A 26,075-nucleotide genomic window follows, 5' to 3' on the forward strand; every position below is an offset into this window, starting at 1 on the left:
CAAAGAACAGGTCAGTGTTTTGCTTTAAGCCATGTGAGACAGTGCGGATGACATTCTGACTACCCCGGGGATCGGTGATAAAGAAATCCCATATGGCGAGTTGAGAAGGATACTTTCAGATCAAGAAAAATGTAATCGTGGAGAGAGCTAAGTTGAACAGGCACACCCAGAAAGTCAGTGAAAGTATCAAGTCATTTATTAATGATCTGTATAAAGTACTGGAGGATTGCGACTATGTGAGTCTGCAAGAGGAACTGATTTGGGACAGAATAGTAGTCAGAGCTAGAGACAAAGCACTGTCAGACGAGCTTCAGTCAAAAGAAGATTGGACTTCTAGAAAGACAATTTTATTAAGCAGGCAGGCAGAAATACGGAAGAATAATCGAGTACTAGTTCAGGGGGTTCGGGGGAGTGCAGCTTCGAAAATTCTGGAATCAGTCAGGTCGGTTCAGAAGGCAGAGAGTAATGGCGCCAGAAAGCCCGAGAGGCTGGAAAGACACCTACAGACAGCAACATTAAATTGCTGTAGGTGTGGCCGGGAGCAGTACCAGCAAGAAAATTGCTCAGCCTGGGAAGCTGAATGTTTCTGGTTTAAGAGAAAGATGCACTTTCAGTAGGTCGGTCATAGCAGAAAACAAACACTGCAGATGGGCAAAAAGATAGAGGAAATAAAGGAGGGTGAAACAATTAATACTTGCTTTCTAGGGGCAGTGCAGGGAAAAAAACAAAGATTGCTGGGAAGCAGAAATTTTAGTGGGAGAAAATAAAACCACATTCAAATTAGATACAGGAGCAGCGACTTCTATCCTGCCTGATAAAACAGCTTGGCTGAAGAAAAAAAGGCTTAGAAAAACCAACAAGAATATTATACGGGCCAGGAGGGATTCAGTTGAAGGTTTTGGAAGAAATGCAGACAACTTTAACACAGAGAAACAACATGCTCTCGAAAACCCTATATATTATTAGGAACCAGGCCTGTTTGCTCCTTAGTAAAAAAGCGTGCCTAGCCTTCTAGCTGTTGTGCAGGGTGGAAGAGATCAAGGGACAGGAGAGACAGCTTAGCGATTTTACAGCAGAATTTCCCAAACTATTCCAGGGCTTAGGGAAATGAAAAACAGAGTTCCATATTACCCACAATAAAGAGGCAGAACTGTTAAGTTTGTTCACACTGAGAAAAGTCCCACACCTACTCCTAGAAAAGGTGAAAAAGGAAATTGATGCCATGCTAAACCAAGGAATTATTTCCACAATAACTAAACCCACTAGGTGCTCTGGGAAGGTCCCAGTAAGGAAGCCAAATGGGTCTATAAGGATTTGTGTAGACCTTACCCAAATCAATAAAGTGGTAGAGAGAGAAATTCACCCGATGGCCTCAGTTGACGACAGCCTTACCAAATTGGGAAAAGCTCCATATTCACAAAGTTTGACACAATTATTATGGGTTCTTGCAGTTGCCTTTAGCTGAGGAGTCCAAATCTTTTATCACGCCCTTCGGCAGATTCTGCTTCAAGAGGCTGCCATTCGGTACTGCGTCGGCACCAGAGGTATTCCAGCAGACAATGTCAACAATCCCAGAAGGCTTGGAGGGAATCATCTGCCACATGGATGATGTTCTGATTCATGGAGCAAGCCAAGAAGAGCATGACGCAGGGGTAAGAGCTGAATTAGACAGATTACAAGAGGCAGGGCTCACATTAAATGACAAGCGTGTTTTCTCACAGTCAACAGTGAGGTTCCTTGGCCACGTAATTGATAGATTTGGAAACTTGATAGATTCACAGAAGACGGAGGGAGTAAAAGATTTCCCAGAGCCAAGGAATATAACAGATCTACAGCAATTCATGGATATGGTTAACGGGGTAGGGAAACTTCTACCCAATCTAGCCTTACGACAACTGCTGAACAGCAATGCCTGGTGCTGGGGAGACAGCCAGAAAGATTCTTTTGAGAAGCTCAAAGAAATGTTGACTTCACCAGAGTTTTTGGCACATTATGATCCAGAACTAGTGACCATTATTTCAGCAGACGCATCATCAACAGGATTAGATGCAGTCCTGTTCCAGGTTTAAAAAGATGGAGGATGCAGGGCGTGTGTACTTTGCCTCCCTTTTGCTGTCAGAGACAGAACAAAGGTACGCAGTGATTGAAAAGGAAGCATTAGCAGCAACATGGGCGTGCGAAAAATTTTTACACTACATACTGGGCCTCAAGGTCAAGATCGAAACTGACCACAAGCCACTAGTAAAGTTGCTTAATTCCAAGGAGTTAGCAAAATTACCCCCAAGGGTACAGAGATTACGACTACAACGAATGAGATATGACACAAGTGAATATGTCCCAGGGAAGCATCAGGTGACAGCTGACACATTATCAAGAGCTTCACGTGATCTACCTGAACTGGGAGATGTCTCAATCTTGGAGGAAATGGAAGTCTTTGCTTTAGCTATAACTGAAGATTTGCTGGCAACTGCTCAAAGGTTATGCCAAATTTGAAACCTATAGAAGACAAATATAAAAGCAAAATACTGCAGATGCTGGAAATCTGAAATAAAAACAAGAAATGCTGGAAATACTCAGCAGGGCAGGCAGCATCTGTGGAGAGAGAAGCAGAGTTAACGTTTCAGGTCAGTGACCCTTCATCAGAACTGACAAATATTAGAAATGTAAAAGGTTTTAAGCAAACAAAGTGGGGGTAGGGCAAGAGATAACAAAAGAGGTGTTGACAGGACAAGGTCACAGAGAATAACTGACCAGAAGGTCATGCAGCAAAGGCGAGTGGTATGTTGATGGTGTGGTGAAAGACAAAGTGTTATTACAGAGAGGGTGTGAATTGATAGAAAAATGAACAGCCCTGAACCCAAGCACAAACATGGGTGGCACAGTGGTGCAGTGGTTAGCACCGCAGCCTCACAGCTCCAGCAACCCGGGTTCAATTTTGGGTACTGCCTGTGCAGAGTTTGCAAGTTCTCCCTGTGACCGTGTGGGTTTTCACTGGGTGCTCCGGTTTCCTCCCACAGCCAAAGACTTGTAGGTTGATAGGTAAATTGGCCATTATAAATTGCCCCTAGTGTAGAGGAGACCACATTGTGAGCAGCGAATACAGTATACTAAATTGAAAGAAGTACAAGTAAATCGCTACTTCACCTGAAAGGAGTATTTGGGGCCTTGGATAGTGAGGAGGTAAATGAGCAGGTATTACACCTCCTGCGATGGAAGGGGACGAGGTGGTGGGGGTAATGGAGGAGTGGATGAGGGTGATCGTGGAGGGAACAATCCCTTCAGAATGCTGACAGGGGAAGGGAGTGGAAGATGCATTTAGTAGTGGCATCATGTTGGATTTGGCGGAGGATGATTGTTTGGATGTGGAGGCTGGTGGGGTGGAAAATGAGGACGGGGGAGCTCTGTCATGGTTTTGGGAGGGAGGGGAAGGGGTGAGGATAGAGGTGCTGGACATGGTTGAGAACTCTGTCAACCACAGTGGGGGGGATTCCTCGATTGAGGAAAAAGGAAGACAGATCAGAAGCACTGTCGTGGAAGGTTGCATCATCAGAGCAGATGCGTCATAGATGGAGAAACTGGGAAAATGGAATGGAGTCGTTACAGGAGGCAGGGTATGAAGAAGTGTAGTCGAGGTAGCTGTGGGAGTCGATGGGCTTATAATGAATATTAGTGGACAGCCTATCCCCAGAGATGGAGACAGAGAAGTCGAGGAAGGGAAGGGAAGTGTCGAAGATGGACCATGTAAAAGTGAGAGAAGGGTGGAAATTAGAAGCAAAGTTGATGAAGTTTTCTAATTCCTGGTGGGAGCAGGAAATGGCACCGATACAGTCATCAATGTACCAGAAAGAGAGTTGGGGCAGGGGGCCTGATTAGGACTGGAACAAGGAATGCAGGTACCCATAGCAACACATTTTACTTGAAGAAAGTGAGTGGAGCTGAAGAAGTTGTTCAATGTAAGAACAGGTTCATCCAGGCGGAGGAGAGTGGTGGTGGATGGGGACTGGTTGGGCCTCTGTTCAAGGAAGAAGCAGAGAGCCCTCAAAACATAATGGTGGGGGATGGAGGTTTAGAGAGACTGGACATCCATAGTGAAGAGGAGGTGGTTTGGGCCAGGAAACTGGAAATTGTCAAAATAACATAGGGCGTAGGAAGTGTCAGTGAAGTAGGTAGGAAGGCACTGTACCAGGGGAGAAAAGATAGAGTCAAGATAGAAAGAAATGAGTTCAGTGGGGCAGGAACAGGCTGAAACAATGGGTCTGCCGGGACAGACCTGCTTGCAGATTTTGGGAAGGAGGTAGAAGCGGGCTGGCAGGGTTGCGGGACTATGAGGTTGGAAGCTGTAGAGGGAAGATCTCCAGAGGAGATGAGGTCAGTGACAGTCCTGTGGACAGTAGCTTGATGTTCGGTAATGGGGTCATGGTCTAGGGGGAGGTAGGAAGAAGTGTCTGAGAGTTGGCACTCAGCCTCTGCAAGACAACAACAGCACCACCCTTGTCTGCAGGTTTGATGAAAATGTTGGGGTTAGACCTGAGAGAATGGAGTGCGGCAAATTCAGAGGGGGTCAGGTTAGAATGGGCTGACTCCATGTGAGTTGCTAATGGGTAGAAGGTTGAGGACACTACTACCCACACTCCCCAGCACCCTTCAGCCATGTGTCGGTGCTAAGGACCAGGAAAGGGTGAGGGAGAGAGAAAAGAAAGAAAGATCATCTAAGATAGAGAATAATGATTGGCATTACAGAGCAAAGAACCAAACAGACCTACAACCTGGAAATCTGGTTTGGATTAAAGACCATGTCGATATGGGGAAGTGATGGAGAAATCTCCTTCTCCTCAGTCATAGTCGATAGTCCAGACAGACCAAGGATAGATAAGGAGAAATTGAAGATCTCTGGTAAAGGCATCTATGAATAAAGAATTAATGAACGATCAAGGGGATCAGCTACAGAGAGAGCTGATGAACTGGTGACACAACCAACAACAGATCACCCAGACAAAAGTGAAGACAGAGAACATGAGTCATCCGATAGTTCCACTCACTCACAGGAAAGTGAGGAAAAAGAGCTGAGACTCAATACCCCAAACAAGTGAAAGAAGAACACACTATGGCAGAGTCGTGAGAACCCCACCGTGTACAGACCTGATGAATGAAGTCAGAGACTTTGCTGGAGATGTAGTATAATGTACAAAGCTGTTGCTGGGTAGATTATGATCGAGACCTTACGCATCATCACAGGATGTGATGTCACAAAACTGGACCTTGTGCTGCTCGGTGTTCATGTGGATGCTCTAGTAAGAAGCCATCTATAAATACACTCCTGTTACTTTGATCCTGAGTCTACTTTCCTCATTCAATACAGCACACTGACAAGATAGTACAACCCTAAACTCTGAAAACCCTCCCTAAACCTCTCTGCCTCACAAACTTTGTCTCCTCCTTTAAGTTGCTCCTTAAAAGCGATATCTTTGACTAAGCTTTTAGTCACCTGTCCCGATATCTCCTTATGTGGCCCAGAGTCAAACTTTGTCTGATGCAGCTCTGATGAAGCATCTTGGGATGTTTTACTATGTTAAAGGTGCTATATAAATGCAAGTTGTTATTGTTGTTGCCTCTGCCTGTGTGTACATCTCTGTCTGTATATTAGTATCTCTGACTCTGTGCATATCTGTGTGTGTCTATCTCTGTGTGTATATATCTCTGTGTCTGTATGTGTTTGTGTATCTCTCTTTTAAGTATTTGTGTGTATATCTCCAATCGTATGTGAATATCTTTGTCTCTGTGTGTGTTTATGTATATGTATACCTGTGTGTGTATATCCCGGTATGTGTGTGTATTTCTGTTTCTGCATGTCTGTATTTCTCTGTGTCTGGCTGTATTTGTGTATATGCCTGTCTCTGTATCTGTGTGTATCTCTGTCTCTGTGTATGTGTCTATATCTCTGTCTTTGCATGTGTTTATCTCTGTGTGTATCTGTCTCTATGCGTATCTATGTGTATTTTTCTGTCTATGTGTGTATATATCTTTCTTTGCATATGTGTATCACTGTTTCTGTATGTGAGAGTGTATCTCTATCTTTGTGTGTATCTATGTACTTATCTGTGTGTATATATCTCTGGCTATATGTGAATCTCTGCCTCTGCGTGTATCTGTGTGTGTACCTCTGTCACTGTGTGTATCTCTGTGGGTATAGCTCTGTGGCTGTATGTGTATCTCTGTCTTTAGGTGTATCTGTGTGTGTACCTCTGTCTCTGTGTGTATCTGTGTGTATATCTCTGTCTCTGGATGTACCTCTCTTCGCTCCTGTCTCTAAGTGGGTGGAACCCTCAATATTTGCATCCTGCAGTCTGCTGAAATAAATTACGTGAATGACAGTTTGCCAGAATGCTTGATAAGAGCACTGAAGCTGATTTACAGCTCACCCCAACTTCTGTCCTAAAAATAAACAGTCTGTCTGACTTCTAACAGTCTGCATGTTGCAGCCCAAGCTTCACATCAGGCAGTCACTTGTGTGTGTGCACAATGGATCAGAGAGAGGCTTCAAATCACCAGCCTGTGCTCTGCTGCCAGTTCAACGTGTCCATCACTTCCACAAAGCTTTTATTTACTCAGCTGAATTAATCCGTTTCAAAATAGAACTCAGCTCTCCTCACATGCTCGAGCAGATGGTTTATGCGATAGGTCTCCACAAGGAAATCGAAGCCCGACAGATTCATTTATTTCCCTGCGTAATGACAATTACTGCTGTCCAAAAGCAATTCACCGCCACAGTACATTGGGGGAGCTTGAGCACGTCTACAAGGCGTGATAGAAATGTGAGCTTTATTCCCTAGATTTATTCTGAGCAATGGCCTGCAGTTATACATAACCAAAGTTCTGAAGGAGGGACTGAGACCTCCACCAGCACAACCCTGGATGTGAAAGCACCATCCAATTTTTGGACCAAATAGTCCACTTTTTGAGGATTGCAACTGAAAATTTCTAAAAGCTAAACCAGACACAAAACATCTATTTTTCAGAAAATACAACTCAATTTTTCTCACTGCCTCATTCAGTGATGCTGAGGCATTAGTTACAGAGGCCAATAAGGTTTTTGATGATTTTTTAACGTCAGACCTCAGAAAATGAAGAGCCAGCTGCCTCCGATTGTCACCCAAGTCCCAGATTTTTTTGTCCCCTATCCTTTTGTTTCTTCACTTTGAGGACAGGTTGAAGAGCACTTCTGTGGGCTTTCAATATTGGACAGGGGTTGCTGTGGAGAATGTGATCCCTGGGCCTGAGACTGGACCTGGGACTGGGGGGGTGGGGTGGGGGGGGGGGTGGGGGCAGCTTCTCCAGAGATGAGAAAGAGGAAGTGCTAGATGTGTGGGAGTGTTGAAGTATCAGCTATAGATCGACCATGATCTAATTGAATGGTGGAACAAGTTCAGGGGGATGAATAGTTCACTTCTACATACTGTTTACAGCACAGAAACAGGCCATTCAGCCCAACAGGTCCATGCTCGTGTTTATGCTCCAGATGAGCCATAACCCTGTGCTATCAAGGCTTCACTCAGCTCTCATCTTGTCACAGGGTAAACTGAATCATACTGCTCGCTGTATTGGAAAGCTCTCAAAGGATTCTAGGTGCGAAATTGATGGGCTTGACTGCGATCAAAAGAAAATCAGGCGAGGTGTAAAATGGGCTGCTGAGTTGTTATCACCCATTCTACATTACTGTCTAAGACCAATTTCACTCCCTCTGTTTGTTACATTTTGTAAAAGCATCGTTGTAGAAATCCAACTCGGTCCTTTCGGGAAGGAAATCTGCCCTCCTTACCTGGTCTGGCCTACATGTGACTCCAGTCCCACATCAACACGGTTGACTCTTAACTGTCCTATGAAGTGGCTGAATAAGCTATAAACAGCTACAAAGAATAGTATCGTTGCCAGGTCAAAATCTTGCAACTCCCTCCGTAATAGTACAGTGGGAGCACTTCCACCACGTAGACTGCAGCAGCTCAAGATGAAGGTCAGGTAGAGATGGACATTAAATGCCAGCATTGCAGGCAATGCCAAAATCCCAAGAATTAGTTAAAAAATTACCTTCAAATAACATTGAGTTGTCAGATTACTTTAAGATTTGTAGTCAATATGTATTGAACCCTTACAGCATAGATAGTGGGTAATCATGACAGCTTTCCAAAAAGTGCCTCTGTGTGAACTATGTGCAATCCATACACTCTATTTTGACTATAAGGGCATTACAGCTGGTCCCAATGTCATTCTTACTCAATGTTAACACTTTGCCACATCCCAGCAGGGATCCCTGGATAGGGATCAGAAGCAGAAGCTGATCATTCCCTTCCTTGATCCAGGATGTTGAGGTTAGACAGAGTCCTCCCATCACCAGCTTTGCTGACATCAGTCGACACAGAGTGCTCATGTCTCAGTCACACACCAGGTGGTATATTCATACACTGAGCCATTGAGCGCTGTCTTCAATGTGTAGCGAATTTAAGAGAACAACATCAACAGCAACAACAACTTGAATTTACATAACACTTTAAAGTCCCAAGACACTTCACAGGAGTCTAATCAAACAAAATTTGACACCAAACCAAAGAAGAAACCGTTAGGTCAGGTGACAAAAGGCTTGGTTAAAGAGGCTGGCTTTAAGGAGTATCTTAAAGGAAATGAGAGAGAGTTAGAGAGACAGAGGGGTTTAGGGGTAAGGGGTTTGATAGCTGAAGGCACGGCCACCAATGGTGGAGCAAAGGAGATGAAGGATGGACAAGAGGCCAGAGTTGGAGGAGCACCGAGCTCTCGGAGGATTGTAGAGCTGGAAGAGGGTACAGAGATGGAGGGGTGGTGGGCAGTGATGAGGCTATAGAGGGAGTTAAAAACAAGGATGAGAATTTAAAAATCGAGGCATTCAGGAACCCACAGTGCAGGGCCCGCAGCAACAGTGAACAGGATTGGAGAGGAAACTGGGTAAGTCAGGGGGTAGTGATCAGGTGATGTCAGGTTCTGAAAGCTGTTTCTGATGATTTATCCTAAAGATTACCACTGCTGAAGCTGTCTAATATCCATTCAGACAAGCAACGTCTTAATTACCGTTCGTGATTGAGTCTGAGCTGAATGCAGACGGTGCTGATCCTCTCTGTTGCTCAGGCTGGGCCTACTAACACCAATGAGAATGTTGACAGAAAGCTAGTGATCTGAGATGAGGGTCTGTTGTGAAAACTGCCCCAGAGCAGTGATTGTGGTTCCTTCCATATCCAACCCCTATCCTTTCTGAGGGAGGTTTGCCAATTAGTTTCTCACTGTGGACAATTTTGTGCTGTGAGTTCATGTCCACCGGGAACATTTAATGAGACAATTTAAAATTTATTTCACCTGACATCCTGAAATTAAATAGTTCCTTAACATTCCTAACAGAAAACTGACCCGAGGTCACCCATCCGAGTCTAGCATTGGGTCTCTTATTAAAATTACATTCTTTAAAGTGCTAATCCCCTTATATTTACTTTATTATCTCACTTCAGTATTTGGCCCTGCTCTGAGTGGAAGTTGTGGGGTTGACAGCAATGAAACCCTTCTTGCCCATCCAGCTCATGATATCATGCCTTACAAGACCACTTCTGATTGGTGAACACCAGAATGTTGTCCATAAGGTGCAGGATTTAGTATTCAGAGATCCTGAGTTGCACAGAAGGAGGTTGCAATACTGTCAGTTTGAAATATATTTCATGAGAAAATTATTCTTGCATTCGTAATAGCATCTTATCGCATCGCTTAGGAATATGCCCACACACTTCACACACAGCTACTTACTCTGAAGTGTTATGGCGGCAAACACTGCAACCATCCTGTGCCAGGACAATAACCCAAACAGGGGAAAAAATCTATGGCAATTTAATTTCGAATGGTCGCAGGAGGAAGGTCAGCCATTCTGGCGTCATGGGCTCCAGTGTTCTATAGCTGTAGTCTTGTGGACTCATTGTACAGTCCTCATCGCTTATAGCAGGCCCATTGGTGTCAACGCAATTTGCCCACTTTATGCAGTGGCTTGCGTAAACTAGAAATTTCTAACAGGCGCAGATGGAATCTTCATCCTGTGTCTTTGTACATTTTGCTCTGTCTCACTTCACCAGTAATGATCCAAAGAGGAGAGCGAGAGAGATAATGGTCTGGTAAGTTTCACCTGATGGTGGTAGAACTTAATGGCAGGTAATTGCACATTAAGGAGGTCCAAACAGCCGCTTGAATAGCCGTTGTGCTTAATACGGTTTTGTAACGAGAAGCTTTTTATGTTTCTAATGCAACATAAATTAGTTTCTTGGAGTTCAGTTGATTGAAGATCTCAAACAGGTTTATTAACAGCTAACAAGTATATACATGGCAGAGTGATCTATTTACAGGACTTGCCTCTTGGTGTTACAGCAGCAGAGCCCTACTGGCATGTACTCACCTGACTGCATGCTGGCACTTAGCTCATTAGCATACTAAGATCTTAAAGGGATATTACTCTTAAAGGCAATCACACAGCAGGCAAAATAAAAGCAAAATACTGCAGATGCTGAAAATCTGAAATAAAAACAGAAAGTGCTGGAAATAGCAGGTCAGGCAGCATCTGTGGAGACAGAAACTGAGTTAACGTTTCAGGTCTGTGACCGTTCTTCAGAATTGCCTTAGGCAGTTTGGATTTGACGAATATGATAATAGCAAATGGTTAGCGCCATTTTCCTGATGCAGGTGACTGACTGGGACAAGGGGGGATGTTGTAAGTGGTGGGAACTGTATCTAGAAGCTTCTCATCTGTCGGCAATGGATTGGAGCCCAGGTCCCTGAAGTGAAAGGTAGACTCTTAATCCCAAACATCTGCATCACCCCACACTCTGCCAACACTTCTGCCCTAAAATCCAGTTGTCCAATCTCCCATTGTCTCCCTGGGGCTCATGGCAGGAGACTGGGATGAGCACTGGCAGAATTTCAAGGCCTTGCTGTCTAGTCTCATATGTGGAGAATGGCCAGTTTAACAAGGCCCAGACGAAGGATGGAACCCTATGCAATCAGAACCTGTGTGCTTCCATTTTTTTTTAATTTCATGGTATGTGGGCATTGTTGGCAAGCAGCATTTGTTGTCCATCCCTAATTATCCTTGACAAAGTGGTGTTCTAGGCCATTTCAGAGGGCAGTTAAGACCAGATAAGGATCCTTCCCTTAAGGACATTCGTGAACCAGATGGGTTTTTACACCAATCAATGATAGTTTCATGGCCCCATGAATAAGACTAGCTTTGAATTCCAGATTTGTATTAATCAATTGAATTTAAATTCCACCAGCTGCCATTTGAACCTGTGTCCCCAGGCATTAGCCTGGGCTTCTGGATTACTAATTCAGTGACATTTCCATTACACCACCATGTCCCCAATTTGGGAGGAACATGTCAGATGACCAGTAGCAGGAGCATGGGGGTGAAGTAGTTGAAGGTGGGAGGTCCAGGAATAGGTCCAATCAGAATTGGTAACCCCAGGGTCCAATATGAGCCAGCACCTTCAGGTGAATAAAAGAGGGAATTTGAGAGGGGAAGGAAAAGTACAAAGTGAATGAAGGAGGGTCTGGAGATGCCACTGGGATATATCAAAAATAAAAATCAAGCATTTGTCTGCAGGCCATTGAGGAACTTGTGGATCATCAGAGAGAAATAGAAGTTGCTAATAGCAGCAGTCAGTGAGCTGTGTAATTACAATGTTCAAAGATTACAGTAAAACAGGACAAATATTTTCCATCAGGAGGGTTTCATTATTTTCTACAGTACTATTAATTTAACACTTCTATTGGCATTGTGGAACACTTGCTGTAATTGCCCTTTCATGTGTTAATCTCAATCTTCAGTGCTATGTTTTTGAGGCTTATACTTTTTTTGGGCTCCCGTTGGTGACCTCCTTGCCCCTAGGGTTGCCCACTCTGGTTGGATGTATTCCTGGAAGTTTCATCAAATGACCACCTGCCTCAAACCTCCCACCCCCCACACGCCCACCACTGGTCACCTGACATGTCCCGCCTTCCCTTTCCAATTGGAAAATCAAAAGACTTTTCACTACCTGATTAGATGATTCTTGACTGTTAATCAAACAGCCTTTTCCTCATGTGCTATATTTTTATAACTAGTAAACAGATGTGTTCAAAGTGCATTTTTATAAAATGCTGTTTCTTCTAATGCCCCTATGATTTTCCTCCTGGGTGGCTTGTCACAGTGTCCTGGAGATTAATTTTCAATTCCTGGAAACTCTAGCACAATCCTGGAAGGTTGGCAATCCTACTTGCTCTTCAAAGGCTGGATGTTCCTCTTCCTGCCCGCTATGCGGCTCTGTGTAAGAAACCTGGGGATTGAGCAGAAACGTCTCGTTACTGTGTTTTGGCTGATTGGATATATCACATGATCTCCCAGGACTTCAGGAAGCAGTTAACACTTCACTAGAGCAAGGCTTAGGCTAAAAATTTCCAGGTGGATTTATTAAATGGTAAATCGATATATGAACGAAAGCAAAGACACATTGTAGATTTACAATAGTTACACAATTAACCTTATCTCCTTGGAAGGTAAAAAAGAAAATCAATTGTATCTGCAATGCTAAACTGCAATATAGACAGTTACCTTTGGACAGACGTCCCAATTGAAACAAGAAAGCCTGAGAAAAACTATTTTTTGAAAAATGATCGGGACAAGGGAAATTTAAAATATGCGTCTCCAAAACTCAAAAGGAAGAGCAATCATACATTTATACAAACAAATCTTACAAGATTCTCATATTTGACTGAATGACCTATCCCCTCTCTCCACAACCTGATTTGATGAAATATTTATGTTCTGAGGCTGTTGTTTATTAAAATTAACTTGGCGAGTTTTGTCAGTGCATCTGGTTTTAACCACTTATGTACCATAACAGAAAGATAAAAGTCAATACCATGAATACCACAGCCAAAAGTGATTTATTTTTGGCACACTCAATTAATTTTGTTTTCTGAGAAAGTAAATATATCATGACACACAGCTCTCACACCACTCCCTATATCATCTCTGTCTTTTACAGGCACCGTAATTGTCCTAAGAGCAATAAGGTAAAGTGGACATTAGCCTATCAGTAGTTATGAAACACCAAAAAGATCCACCAACACTCCAGCGATCGACAGGAATGTCACACTGAGGTTGTGATGACCTGTTCTCCCATCTGAGGACCAGGAACAACCACCTGAAGAACAGAATCTCCCACCTGCTGATTGGGATGTCCTGCTTGGACTGGGATCTCTCTTCTGTGGATTGGGATCTCCTGCTTGGAGGATTGAGGTCTCTGCCTCAAGATCAGGATCTCACACACAACCATTTCAATTTCTCACCTGAAGATTGAGATATCCTACATGTACTCACTATGCTGATAACTTCCAGCATTCCTCACACATTATCTTCAGAAGAATGAGAGAAAGCGAGAAACCCTATGGAGACAAGAATGTCCCAGGATGCATAGCAACAGTGAAAGTCCTCTATTAAAACGAAATGACAAACGATTCAGCAGAAATATGAATGTTGGCATAGTCTTACCCCATAACTTGCTTTGGAAAATTCCACAGCTAAGTATGAGATAGAGAAAGAAAAGAAGAATAAGACAGGAAAAAGAGGAAAGAGGAATAATTTGTTAATGCTGCTTGCGTGTTCCAGCAGCCAATGCGACAGATGCAGCATGTTGCATTTAACCATGGAACGTTTTGCTGAGGGGATGCCTCAGGGTATGGCTCGCGTCTGAGAGTCTCGCCCTCAGGCTTTGGCTGATGTTAACAGCTGTGCTATGAAGTTAACACATTGAGTCGAAGTTAATATCTTGAAGTGTTTGGTGTCTATTTCCCACAATTGCCCTGGTGAGCTCAATTTCAGATCAGAGTGCATAAATGAATACAAATTCAGCCTAACATAATCATACAACCAGCACTGGAACATATTGGAGCTTTAGGTGATTTCTTAAAATATCACACTAATCTTCTCCATAACAGAACATTCTCACGCCAATTGTTTCCCATTTCATGAAAATTTTGTCTTTTCAAAACGAGCTCAGGCAGCAAATTTTAAACTGTTTATCCATGGATGGCTTGATTTGTGAGTAAGATGTTTTAAAAACTATTTCTTTAATATTTATTATATATTTCCTCCCCCCCCCCCCCCCACCCTAAAATCTCTTGTGCAGACTTAGCCTTTCTGTGACTGTTGCCTTTCTTCACTTGGTTTCTCCTAATAGCTTGTAGTGGGGTGTAGTTGTTGGTTTCATAAGATCACAACAATAGATGGAATGGGCCATATTTTGGAATCGAGTATATGAGTAATTTGAGGCATGACATGTGGTGAGTCTAACATGCTTGGGAGAAACAGGTGAGTTTGGACCTATGTTTCCCAAAGCTTCCACACTGGGGTCAACTTCGAGTCATGTCTGGGCCTGTTGTAGACTAATTGATAGAGAGATTGATTGCTATGATTAGTCAACAATATAATCTCAATATCATGTGATAACCAGGATAGTAGATGGGTGAACTAGATACACCTCGGTTATTTCTCGTCTGGCAATTCTGATGTAAGGCGTTTGGCCTATCTTAATTTATCCATCCAGAGATATCTTAATGTTCAACAATTGTTTTGCAAATAAACATTTATCTGGAAGTTTATTTCATATGTTGATTATTTTCTGTGTGATGAAGAATTTCCTGATATCAATACTAAAATTACATTTCATGATTTTGAAGCTATTTTGAATGGTTTAACTAAATAGTGTTTTACATCAGATCAGCTCGCAGATGCCTCTTTTCCAAAATTAAAAGCCACAGAGTGTAATAGAGGGATTTGCAATAATTAGCATGGAGGGTAATAGAGGGATTGGTAGTGAGTGACACAAAGGGTAACAGAGGGTTTGGCGCAGATTGACACAATGGGTAATAGAGGGTTGGCAGTGAGTGGCACAGAGGGGAAGAGGGATTGGCAGTGAGTGACACAGAGGGGAAGAGGGATTGGCAGTGAGTGACACAGAGGGTAACAGAGGAATTGGCAGTGAGTGACACAGAGGATAATAGAGGGATTGACAGTGACACAAACGGTTATAGGGACTGGCACTGAGTGGCATTGAGGGTAATAGACAGATTGGCACTGATTGACAGAGAGGATTATAGAGGGATTGGCATTGAATGACACAAAGGATAATGGGGGATTTGGCACTGATTGACACAGTGGGTAATAGAGGACTGGCAGGAGGTTTAGTGGACCTTAGAACTCTGACTGATTTGCAAGGCTATAATAATATTGAGAATTCTAGTTACCCCAACTACTAATCTTGTGGTAGCTGAGATGCCCTTGTCAATGGTCAGTAGTTTCATTCTTGTATTTCTGCTCCGTTTGTTGCAGTACCTCCAGACAGCCCAGTGATCAGCAGTGGGCCTGTCGTCAGCCTGAAAGTTGGAGACTCCCTGAACCTGACGTGTCGTGCAGACAACGCCAAGCCAGCTGCCGTCATCACCTGGATACGAGATGGAGAGCCCCTAAGTGGGGCCACCTACATAAAGGTGAGGTGAGGTGAGGTGGGGTGGGGTCAGTTGAGTGGGATGGGATAGGGTGGTGTGGGATGTAATGCGTTGGGCTGGTTTGTGGTGAGGTGTGGTGGGGTGGTGTCGGGCACAGGGCAGGATGGGGTGATTGGGTGAGGTTGAGTGGGGTTTGGTGGGGTGGGTTGGAGTGGAATAGGGTGGGGCTGGTTAAGGATGAGTGAGGTGGGATGAAGTGGGTTGGGGTGGAAAATATAGTGGTTTGGGGTAGGCCCGGATGGGCGGGGATGGGGTTAGGTTGGGTGACCATGAGTGAGATAGGGTGGTGTGGGGTAAGATTTAATGGGTTGGGCTGTGGTGGGTTGGGTTGGACGGCATTGGGAGGGTGAGATGGGGAGTGAGGTGCCATGGGTGGGGTAGGGTATGTTGGGTGAGGCGGGATTGAGTGCGGTAGGGTGGGGTATGGTTGCGTGGGACTGGGTCGGGAGAGGTACATTTGGGTGGGCTGGGGGGTTCTAACAATATAATAGGTCACCCATAGCAACCTCAGAAAGGACAGAGTGCCTGATCAAATCGCTCTGCCAACATATATTTCTGGATTCTGCAACAATCACAATATAGGTAGAAGTACTGAAAATTGGAAGCCTCTTTCACAATCCAACTGCTGTGGATTAATATAGCATCTGTCTTTTCTTACTGTTTGTGAATTTATCATATCTGAGGTGAGGTTGTGAGGCAGACATAGCTAAATATAAATGATTAAGCAGCCCTCTCACCAACTCATTTTAGAATTAAATTAACTTACATTCTTCTTAGCTTTTCCTTCGTCATGAATTTAGTGCTCATCGGGGCAGGGGATGGTATTGCTGGAGAACAGAACACTTTCCCACCTCAGGCCCCCTATCAAAAACTCAAACACGTACCTCGTAGCCTAGATTATGGGCTCAAGCATCGGAGTGAGACATGAACCCACGGAGGTTTAAAGCTCTTTCACACAAATGTTTAATGATCAGGTTTCCAACTGCACTTCCGGCAAAGTTTTATTCTCAAAGTGGGAGAAACAAAGAAACATAGAAAACAGGAGCAGGAGGAGGCCATTCGGCCCTTCAATCCTGCTCTGCCATTCATTATGATCATGGCTGATCATCCAACTCAGTAACCTGCTCCCGCTTTCCCCCCATATTCTTTGATCCCTTTCGCTCCAAGAACTATATCTAACTCCTTCTTGAAAACATACAATGTTTTGGCCTCTAAGGAAATTTCCAACCTAAAGTTTCTTCAACAATGGAGCAGATGTGGATTCAACTTGAGACCAAATGATATTGTAAAGACAAGAATGTCAATTTAAGAAGAGCAAAGAGCTGGTCATTGTTGCTTGGACTTGCAAGAGACATGGGACATATGGAGGAGATCAAGATGTCGTGACTTAGCCACTGTATTGTGAGGAGAACACTGATGCGCTATCTGAAGATAGTTAATGAATATAGAATGGATCACCAACAAAAGAGTGGGAAGGGTTAGATGATGAATGAAAGAGGCCATTGATATGGAGAAGAAAGAGAATGGGAAAGAATCAAAGGCTCAGTCATCAAGTGCAGCACAAAGCGGAGGTTGAATAGTGAATACTGATGTAATCTCGGACAGATAATGAATCTATTTACACCTAAACTGTTATGACTTTGAACAAAAGTAGTCCTCCCAGATTTTAGGTTCTTTCTGAGTATTTTTGTCTGAATTGAGTGAGCAAGTTAATAGCATTGGGACGAAGGATGATGAACAGTCAGTCATTATACTGAAGCTCGTAGCAGTCCTAAACCAGGCAAAACATCTCCAGCTCTGCATTTTTCAGCATTCCTCACTTGCATTACTTGTCTCTGATCCTCAGCAATGTTCTGCCATTCCATCCACAAATTCACAATGTGTATAAACATAATTATCGTGATATTGCAGAGTTTCTCAGTGCACACATCATAAAGGAAAAAAAGGAAAAAACTTTTACTTATGTAGTGCCTTTCATGACCTCAGGACATCCCAAAGTACTTTAAAACAAATGAAGTACTTTTTGAAGTGTAGTCACTGTCATAATGTCGGAAATGCAGCAACCAATTGGACCACAGCAAGCCCCTACAAACAGCAAAATAATAAATGACCAGATAATCTGGTCAAGTGGTGTTGATTGAGGGATAATTATTGGCCAGGAAACTCCCCTGCTCTATTTTGGAATAGTGCCATGGGATATTTTACGTCCACTTGAGGTGGACGATGGGGCTCAGTACAACGCCAGAATGTCAGCCTAAATAATAGGCTGAAGTTTCTGGACTGGAGCTTGATGATATCAACTTGTATCCTGAGCTTAATAAAATGAAAAAAGGAAGCAATCCCAATATGTTTGGGATCCTGATTATCACTGATAAATATTCAAAATGGAATGTTATATTACATGCCTTTCACTGAAACATAGTGTACTAAACCCTTAGAATTGCTGATTTATGTGCTCAAGTTGGTTTTGAACTGATAACCTTTGAGGTAAGGAGTCAGAGTGCTACCAACTGAGCCACAAATAACACACTAGCACTGTTTCCCACAGAGACTCTTAAAGGATGGGAAGCGAGAGAGCATCATCAGCAGCCTGCACATCCCACCATCTGAAATCGAAAATGGGCAGCGCATCATTTGCAGAGCAAAGAACGCAGCGGTCCCGGAGGGGAGAGAGGCCGAGGTCACGATTGATATCCAACGTGAGTTATCATTTCCACTTGAATTTAAACCAGTGCCATTCTAGTATCTCACCCTTTCATGTACATTACAGCTTCTGCCCATAGTCAATGCATCAAATCTGATGGACCTCTTGGGGCAGAGTTTCAGTATGCCCCAAGGGTATAAATCTTGCTGTGCATTAGCCATTGACAACAGTAGAGATGAAAATTGACAAGTTTCTATAATGGGCAGTTGAAACACTGCCAGTTTCACACCTGGCAGATATGTTGAAAAGCAAACACCTTATCTCCAATGAAGACAGAATCCCAATTTACATGAGTGTGTGCTGTTTAGACTTACATTATACAGCAAGAGTGTCCAAATGTTTTGAGTTTGTGAGCTGTTTGGTTGTTTACGATGGCGCCTCAGGAGTCGAACAATGGCCTGGAAGTTGGGGAACGTCCATTTTTGGATAGGGCACAGGGAACGATCCCCATGCCCAAATGCAGCTCAAGGCACATCATTTACACTGAGGTAGTGAGCAGTCCAGAACAATGGAAACGTACAATCACAGATTGGGCCCTGCTGGCATTACAACAGCTGCTTAGGCAAGTGAGGAAGGGGCAGCAACCAGGAATAGAGTTTGGGGGGTTATTAACCTGATTGCCAGGTAGTGACGGTGATAAAGTTTCAAGTCTGCGTCCCTTGTATTTAAGGGAGTGGAGATGAAGCCCGTTCTGGGGGAACAACCAGGATGAGAGAGTGTAATGGTTTCAGTGGGGACATAAGCATCAGTGGTGGTGGTGATGACATGATTGAACAGAACAATAGCTGCAGAAATGTCATGGTGAATGGAAAGCCAAAGGCTGGACAGTTGCAATTTTAAAGTGCAGTTGTAAGTGACATGAGCGAGAGCTACAATGAAAATAATCTTTTCTCAGGGTTAGTATGGCTACTTTTGCCCCTTCAATTTTCTGTCCTGAAGATAACTATGACTGATTTAGACTGTCACCACCACCACATACCCCTCCTCCCACCCTCCAACCCCAACTCTCCATCCTTATACTGGACCTCAGCCTTCCAACCTTACTTCCTGCTTTCGCAGGTGATGGGCAGGCTCCAAAACCTCATGCATGGTATCTTCTTGCATGTTGTCCTAGCCTTTAATACCTTAAAATTCCTGCATCAGATCCCTTTATAGCTTTCCTGCTACTTTCAGAATTCAATTTAATCTAACAAGAGTGGCTTGTCTTTGACTTTAACAAACCACTATGGGTAGATGTATATGTTGGCTATAAGTGTAGCAGATTTATTAAGTAGTTTACATTCAGTACAAAGAAGTAATACTTAACAAAGACATTAGTCACAGTCTGTTGCTCAGAACCTCGACAGTAGACCTCCGAGTGACTGTGGTGTGGTCTCTCTCTCTTTCTCTTGCTGTGTCCTGTTGACTGAAAATTCTCTTCTTTATTCCTCTGGATTTTTTGTGTTGCTTCTCATGTTCAACAGTTGCTCTTTTATCCCCCTTTTCCTCTTCGAGCTTACATTAAACTGACAATTGCCTGGACTAGCTCACTTATTCTGTTTAATCATAGTTTTTTTTAAACGTTAACATTAAATTTATGCTTAATTTTCTGGTATCACTTTGTTCCATTTTCTTGCAACTTAAGTTATTCCTTATCTAGAAACTTCATACAAACAGTTGTTACATGAGTTACAGCAATGTCTTTTACTCTAGTGATAACAGATCTTAGAAGCTTTAAACCTTCTGTTTAATTGTAACTTAATTAATATTCTGCTTTTCATTATCTGTTAGTTTCAAACACACCACTACATTCTTTTCATATTTAACTCAAGGTTTGTTTCTCACTGCCAGTTTTTTTTTAACATAACCTTGACTCAGCATCAGGCTTGCTTTTTAGCCTCATACCATGTTTAAAGGAGTTTACACATATTGTCGTTACTTTAACAATATTTTAAAGCATTAATACTTGTCATAATCACTTCTAATTAAGCTTATACTGTTACGACTGACCGCTCCAGTCAAAGCCCCCAATCAAAATATACGATTCTGATTGTGGTGGGAGAAACGCACTGATAATTCAATTCCGTCACTCCACAGATTGCCTAACATATCATTTAAAACTTTCCAAATTAAAGAAAGACCCTGCCAAATTGTACCAACTACTAACCCTCGAATGAGGCTAACCAAACCAGGTGTCTTTAAATCAACTCTTTAATTAGAAGAACTAAATTCTTAAACACTGTGAAGATATAAACAACATTTAAAATAGAAAAATTAGAGTCCTTGCAAATGTACAGTCCAATGTTGCTTGAAGTCCTCACAGAATGTTGCTTGAAGTCCTCACAGTCGTCTGATGTGGAAAAAAGGTTCTTCCACAGTAGAACAGTCCGTAGTCTAACTCCAGGTGATGCTTTCCTTCTCCAGCGAATTTCAACAAATAACGACTTGCAAACACCTTCAACAGAATCAATCCGACTTTAGAGTTTTTGAAGGATAAAAGATTGTCACAGTCTAACTTCCCTCCCTTCAGTTTAAATTACCAGAGATCTCTGTTTTGGCTTGATGTTTTAGAATTTGAGAGATAATAATTAAACAGATTAAATTCCTATTCCTTCAGTTTAAATAGTTGAGAGCTCTTTTTCCAGGTGCTGACACCACAGCCGTGTCCCCAGTCTGTGTTCTGTTAAAAGAAACTGTCTTCAACTAAAAAGCCAGTTCAAAATTGAATTGTAACAAATGTATCGCTTAATACTCACTCCCAGTGGCTGTATCTATGGTAACAAGAATGCACCCTTTGAATCACAGTTTCCAAATGGCTGTTTCTAAGGCAATGAAAATGCACCTTCCTATAACTCCTGAGGCTTGCTGGTTCTTAAAGCAATACTGTTCCTTTGCAAGACTTAAAAACAAACCACATATTCCCCCCAAAAAACTATAGGACCATGACAATACATTTTAAGACATTACGCCAAGCAGCGAATTATCTTACACCTTCCATATCTTCATCTTTTCAGTGAGTAAAAATCTAAGGCATCACTTCTATCTTCGTAACTCATTGCTCTCAGATCATGGATCACCTTTAGTGTCCTTTCCTGTACCTTCGCCAGACTCATAATGTCCTTTCTGAGGTGAGGTGATCAAAACTGGACATAGTACTCCAAATGAGGTCTGAGCAAAGCCTGATATATAACCTTGCGGCCTTTGTGTTTTAGTGAATGGTCCAGGCAGCCCAGGACCCTGTTTTCCTTCATCATGGCTTCTGACACTGCAGTAAAACTTTGAAGCCGTAATCCATGATCACTCCTAAGATTATCTTCATAGCTCATTGCTCTCAGGCTAGGGGCTGCCCTAATTGCCCTTCCTGCTGCAGAGTTACTATATCCTTCATTTGAGAGGACCAAAACTGACCTCCAGACGAGGTCTGGCCAAAGCCTTCTATATAATCCTGTTAATATGGCCCTTGTTTTGTAATGAATAGTCCAGTCTTGCCTTAGCCACAGCCTCCTGGCACTGCACTCAAACCTTGATGGACTGATCAATAATTAATCAGGAGAACTGGAGTGTATGCCAGTTACATTTAATTGGCACACAGTCCTGTTCTATTCCATGTCCTTAAGTGTACCTACATGCAGAACTGCCCATGTACCTATACGAAATATATTAAATACCAATCTTGTCCTACCTCCAAGTCTATCCAAATACATTTGCATTCTATATCTTTCTTCTATCGCCTTCTGCTTCTGGTGTCATCTGGAAGTGTAATATTGTGCAGCCAGTACCCTCCTCCTGGTCATTCATAATATAATGAACAGAAGGGAATCTGGCACTGAACCCTGGGGTACCTGTTGTGCCTACTACACACTTACTCTTAAAGAATCCACAGAATATAATTGATGAAAGGTATATCAATATTTTATTCACACACTAAATCATCAAATACAAACTCTCACTAGCTTGCACAGTATCAAGAATCATCAAGTACAAGCTCTCACTACTTGCACAGTATACTACCCGTCGAGGCACGAGGTGATCAGTCTCGGACTTGGGGCTGCTCTTCTGTTCTTTGAGCCCTTGGCTCAGGGGTATCTTCTTGAGTGTTCTTCCCCAGGGTTCTCATGCCTTCCCCAGTTTCAGTCAGGGGTTAAATCTTGTTTCCAAGACCCTCCCCTCTTAGTTACTGGGGTCTGGTTTAATGACATAATGATAATTCCTTATTTGGCTCAGTGAGAACCTGGTTTGCACTTTGTCATTTCTTTACAGTTTCCCATTGTCTACTATGAGTCTAATCATATCTGGTGTCCATAGTGGCACCTTTATCTGGTATGTGCAAGGACAGTGTCTGGGATCCTCAACATGTCTTTTATATACTGTCTACAATTCCTCAGCCATCTGTGTGCTATGGCCCCTTTCTACCCAGCCCCCGCTATGCTTCAACACACTGTTCATTGTTGTGTGACTAGCCCCTTTGTTTCAACTAAGTTCTTATGTGTTTTTACTATATGTGTTTCTACTGTATGCGTTTTTACTGTATGTATTTTTACTGAGTCTACGGTCCCCCCTTTGATCCTGCAGGGCTATGCCCAAGGGATCACACTCTTATGTCTCTTAGGTAATACACTTGTGCAATTACAATTTCATTTTCAAAGCAAAAGCATAAACAGTGTAATGTTAAAGAAAGCACAATTTAAGCATCACTATTACATAATCAATCACCTCTGTGAACATAATACAGTCGCAACTTCATTTTAGAGTACATTGAACTTTCATTAATTCATTTTAAGTATCCACCAATAGGTTATACAATTATGCTTGTGTTACATAATCAATTGTCTATCTTTTTATAGGGCAAGTTCAAATACTGATTGCCTTTAAGGTAGCTGTCCAACCTGTGTTCATACATCCTCTCACATTGCTTAATCAATTTCTTAAGTTTCCAAATTAAGTATATCACATATAACACCAGGATACTCAAAACCACTATCAGGACATGGGAGATAATTCTAAACCACGTTTGATCCCCAGTTCCATAAGTCCTCCCACCAGATAGAATCATTTATCTCGTCAATCTCATCTTGTAGCTTCTTTGACTGTTGTTCCAGATTGTAGTACACTACAGCAATGGCTTCTAACTGCTGTCTCTCATTACCCAAGCGTGTGGGCAATGGCTGAATAGTATATTCATATTCCCAGAGGTAATTTATCAAGTGCTCCTTAATACTTTCTATCAAAGCTATCGTTTCTGTCTTTTGTTTATGTATGTCGACCAACTCCATCTTTCCTACTCTGGTTGGTATTTGTGGGTTGAAACAAAACGTACTGTTGCTCACCGGACACGTCAGATTATGTCCATACTGGTACTCCTTCGCCGAAGTGGTTAAACAATATCTCCCCTTTCCCATATAGGCCACATGGGTTAGCCCTGACAATGCTTCCCTAGTTTCCATGGTGCAATTTACAGTGGCATTAAATCTACATTTTGACTCTGCTGTTTTATATAAAGGATGAGGACATATGACCAGCTGGTTTTCCAGACTATACTCAGACAATGTTGTTCCAACTATCTCTTTTCCAATTTCCACAACATAGGGTAATATATCATAATATTTTATGGAATCTTTTTCCCTTATCACCCCTATATTTTCTACTTCACATAATTGCATCCCTAACATATTTCTTGGAATTACAGGTATTCCCAATACTACTCCAATACTTATAGATCTTGTATTTACACACTCCTGACCTTTCCATACCTTAACAAGCTTTCTGAGTTGGCACCTGGTAATTTTATCATTTGTGTGACTAGTAAGTACTCCAACTGGGTGTCATTTATCCAACCTGACACCTGTCCTGCATCAATTTGCCTCAGATTTTCCCGAGTTTGTTCTAACAGCCACGAACCGTATATACTGCAAACACTTCCATTATTTGAAATATCATGGATCTCCTTTACCTTTTCTATTATATCATTAATAGTATGAGCATGACCTTCTAGTACTCTTACCACTGTGTTCCTCAAATCCTGTCCTACTTTAGCTACACAACTCTGTTTCTTTTGTTCCTTGTTCAAACTATCCTTCACTATCTGACTGAGAGTTCTAACCTTCTGGTCCACATTTTCCAAATCTATGGTATTGACAATTGAAGTTCCCATATTAAAACTTGTAGCTGCGTCATTCACTAAACTATGTTTACGCCTCTTTCCCTTTATTATTCCCTCATCACCGAATTCTTGTCTCAGCAATTGTTGTAGTAATACCTTGAACAACTCTCGGGTCTTCTCAGGGCACCAGTCAGGCAGCTGGATATCTGAGATATTCAATATTACCGGTACCAACTCATGCTGTATATTATCATATACCATTTTATTTGTTTTTATTATTGCAAGTCCATTTTCTGGTCCTGCAGTTAAGAGAGGGCAAGGGAGATCAGTCACTTGTGGCTGCTGGGTCGTAACCCTACTCGTTGGTAATTCGGATGTGGGGATAACTGAGGTGGTTGGTGCTTCTTGTCCATTTAATCTCACGACCTGGAATAGGAACTGTCCTTTTTTACTTTTCCCAACACAATAGAGCCTATAGCCACTATCGTTGTGTGGTTTTACATATATTGATTGGTTTCTACAGTCTTTATCATCGCACTGCCATACAGGGAATTCGGGACCCCCTGGTGGGTCCCTTAAGGTGGTCACTTTTGGGCATCCGACACATACCCACTGTCCGATAGTAACATTTACAAGAAAGACCCACTGCAATTCGTCCCTGAGTCTGGGACTTCCATCTTCCTGTATATGTAACCCAAACCCCGTCTGCCTAATCCCGTCCTCCCCTGTAGAGGAAACGTCAACAAAAATTTTAATTGCTGGTTTGCTTGGTGGTTCCTTCCCTTGGACAGCCCCCAATGATTTTGACACAAAAGGTCCTTTGAGGGCCTTTGCTGTCAAAACCTGACACTCATGGGGTTCGGCCTGGTAGATTAAATTGTCCGCCAGGCATGTAGTTGTTCTTTTTTAGGAGATCATATAAAGGGGCTGCCTTTAAGGCAAATCCATCCATATGGTTCCTGCAATACCCAACAAGGCCGAAAAATGACTCAGAGCCTTAATATCTTGTGATAGGGGGTGTTTGAGGATTGTCTGTACTCGCATCTGCTCTATCTCATGCTTTCCCTGTATTTTTACTATTCCCAAATAGGAAAACTTTTCCTTCATTATCTGTGCCTTTTTAGGGTTAACTTTCGCTCCGACCTTCCAGAGGAAGGTGGAATATCGACGGACTATAATGAAATCCCTGGGAGAGACACGTCCAGGTGTACTGTTGTCCCTGGAACGTAAACGCAAATTTATATTGACACTTTTGTGCCAGCAGTATGGACCAGAACCCATTGTTAATGTCCAACACAGTAAACGCACTTAGACAGTTCTTGTTTTTTTTTTCTAAAACTTTGTTTGTCCTGTTAAATGTCAGATAAATTTCCCTTTGAGTGCTTTAAATAATCACTCATATCAATTAAATTGTGTTTATCGATTCCAATTTCTTATGTCCAAACTTGGTGGTATTGCATTTTTTTTTACATTAAAGACAGAAGTGCTTGCAACTATCTCTCCTTCTCAAGCACTTTGTTTCATTGATAAAGATGCTGTAACATTTGATGTCTGCAATTAAGTTTTTAAATTCTTAAAGCTGCTGGATCTCTTGTTGTGGCATCAGTTCTAATGTGGCCTTGGAACCTACCGTTACCTGCTTAAAAAAAACAGAAAGAATCCATTGTCACTTTGCCCCTGAGCCCAATGGGTGAA

The 26,075-nt window shown here is 42.5% G+C and overlaps 1 protein-coding gene across 1 annotated transcript in view; it reads left to right on the top strand.

Annotated features, from left to right (window-relative positions):
• The window catches only part of LOC137381558 (kin of IRRE-like protein 3), a 252,294-nt gene that overhangs the window by 120,456 nt on the left and 105,763 nt on the right, over positions 1 to 26,075 (top strand). The window contains exons 4-5 of the mRNA XM_068054252.1: positions 15,422 to 15,579; positions 18,146 to 18,296. Of these exons, the coding sequence (XP_067910353.1) occupies positions 15,422 to 15,579; positions 18,146 to 18,296 (309 nt within the window). The remainder of the gene's footprint in view (positions 1 to 15,421; positions 15,580 to 18,145; positions 18,297 to 26,075) is intronic.

This window comes from Heterodontus francisci, chromosome 22, assembly GCF_036365525.1.
Source record: "Heterodontus francisci isolate sHetFra1 chromosome 22, sHetFra1.hap1, whole genome shotgun sequence".
Taxonomy (NCBI): Eukaryota; Metazoa; Chordata; class Chondrichthyes; order Heterodontiformes; family Heterodontidae; genus Heterodontus; species Heterodontus francisci.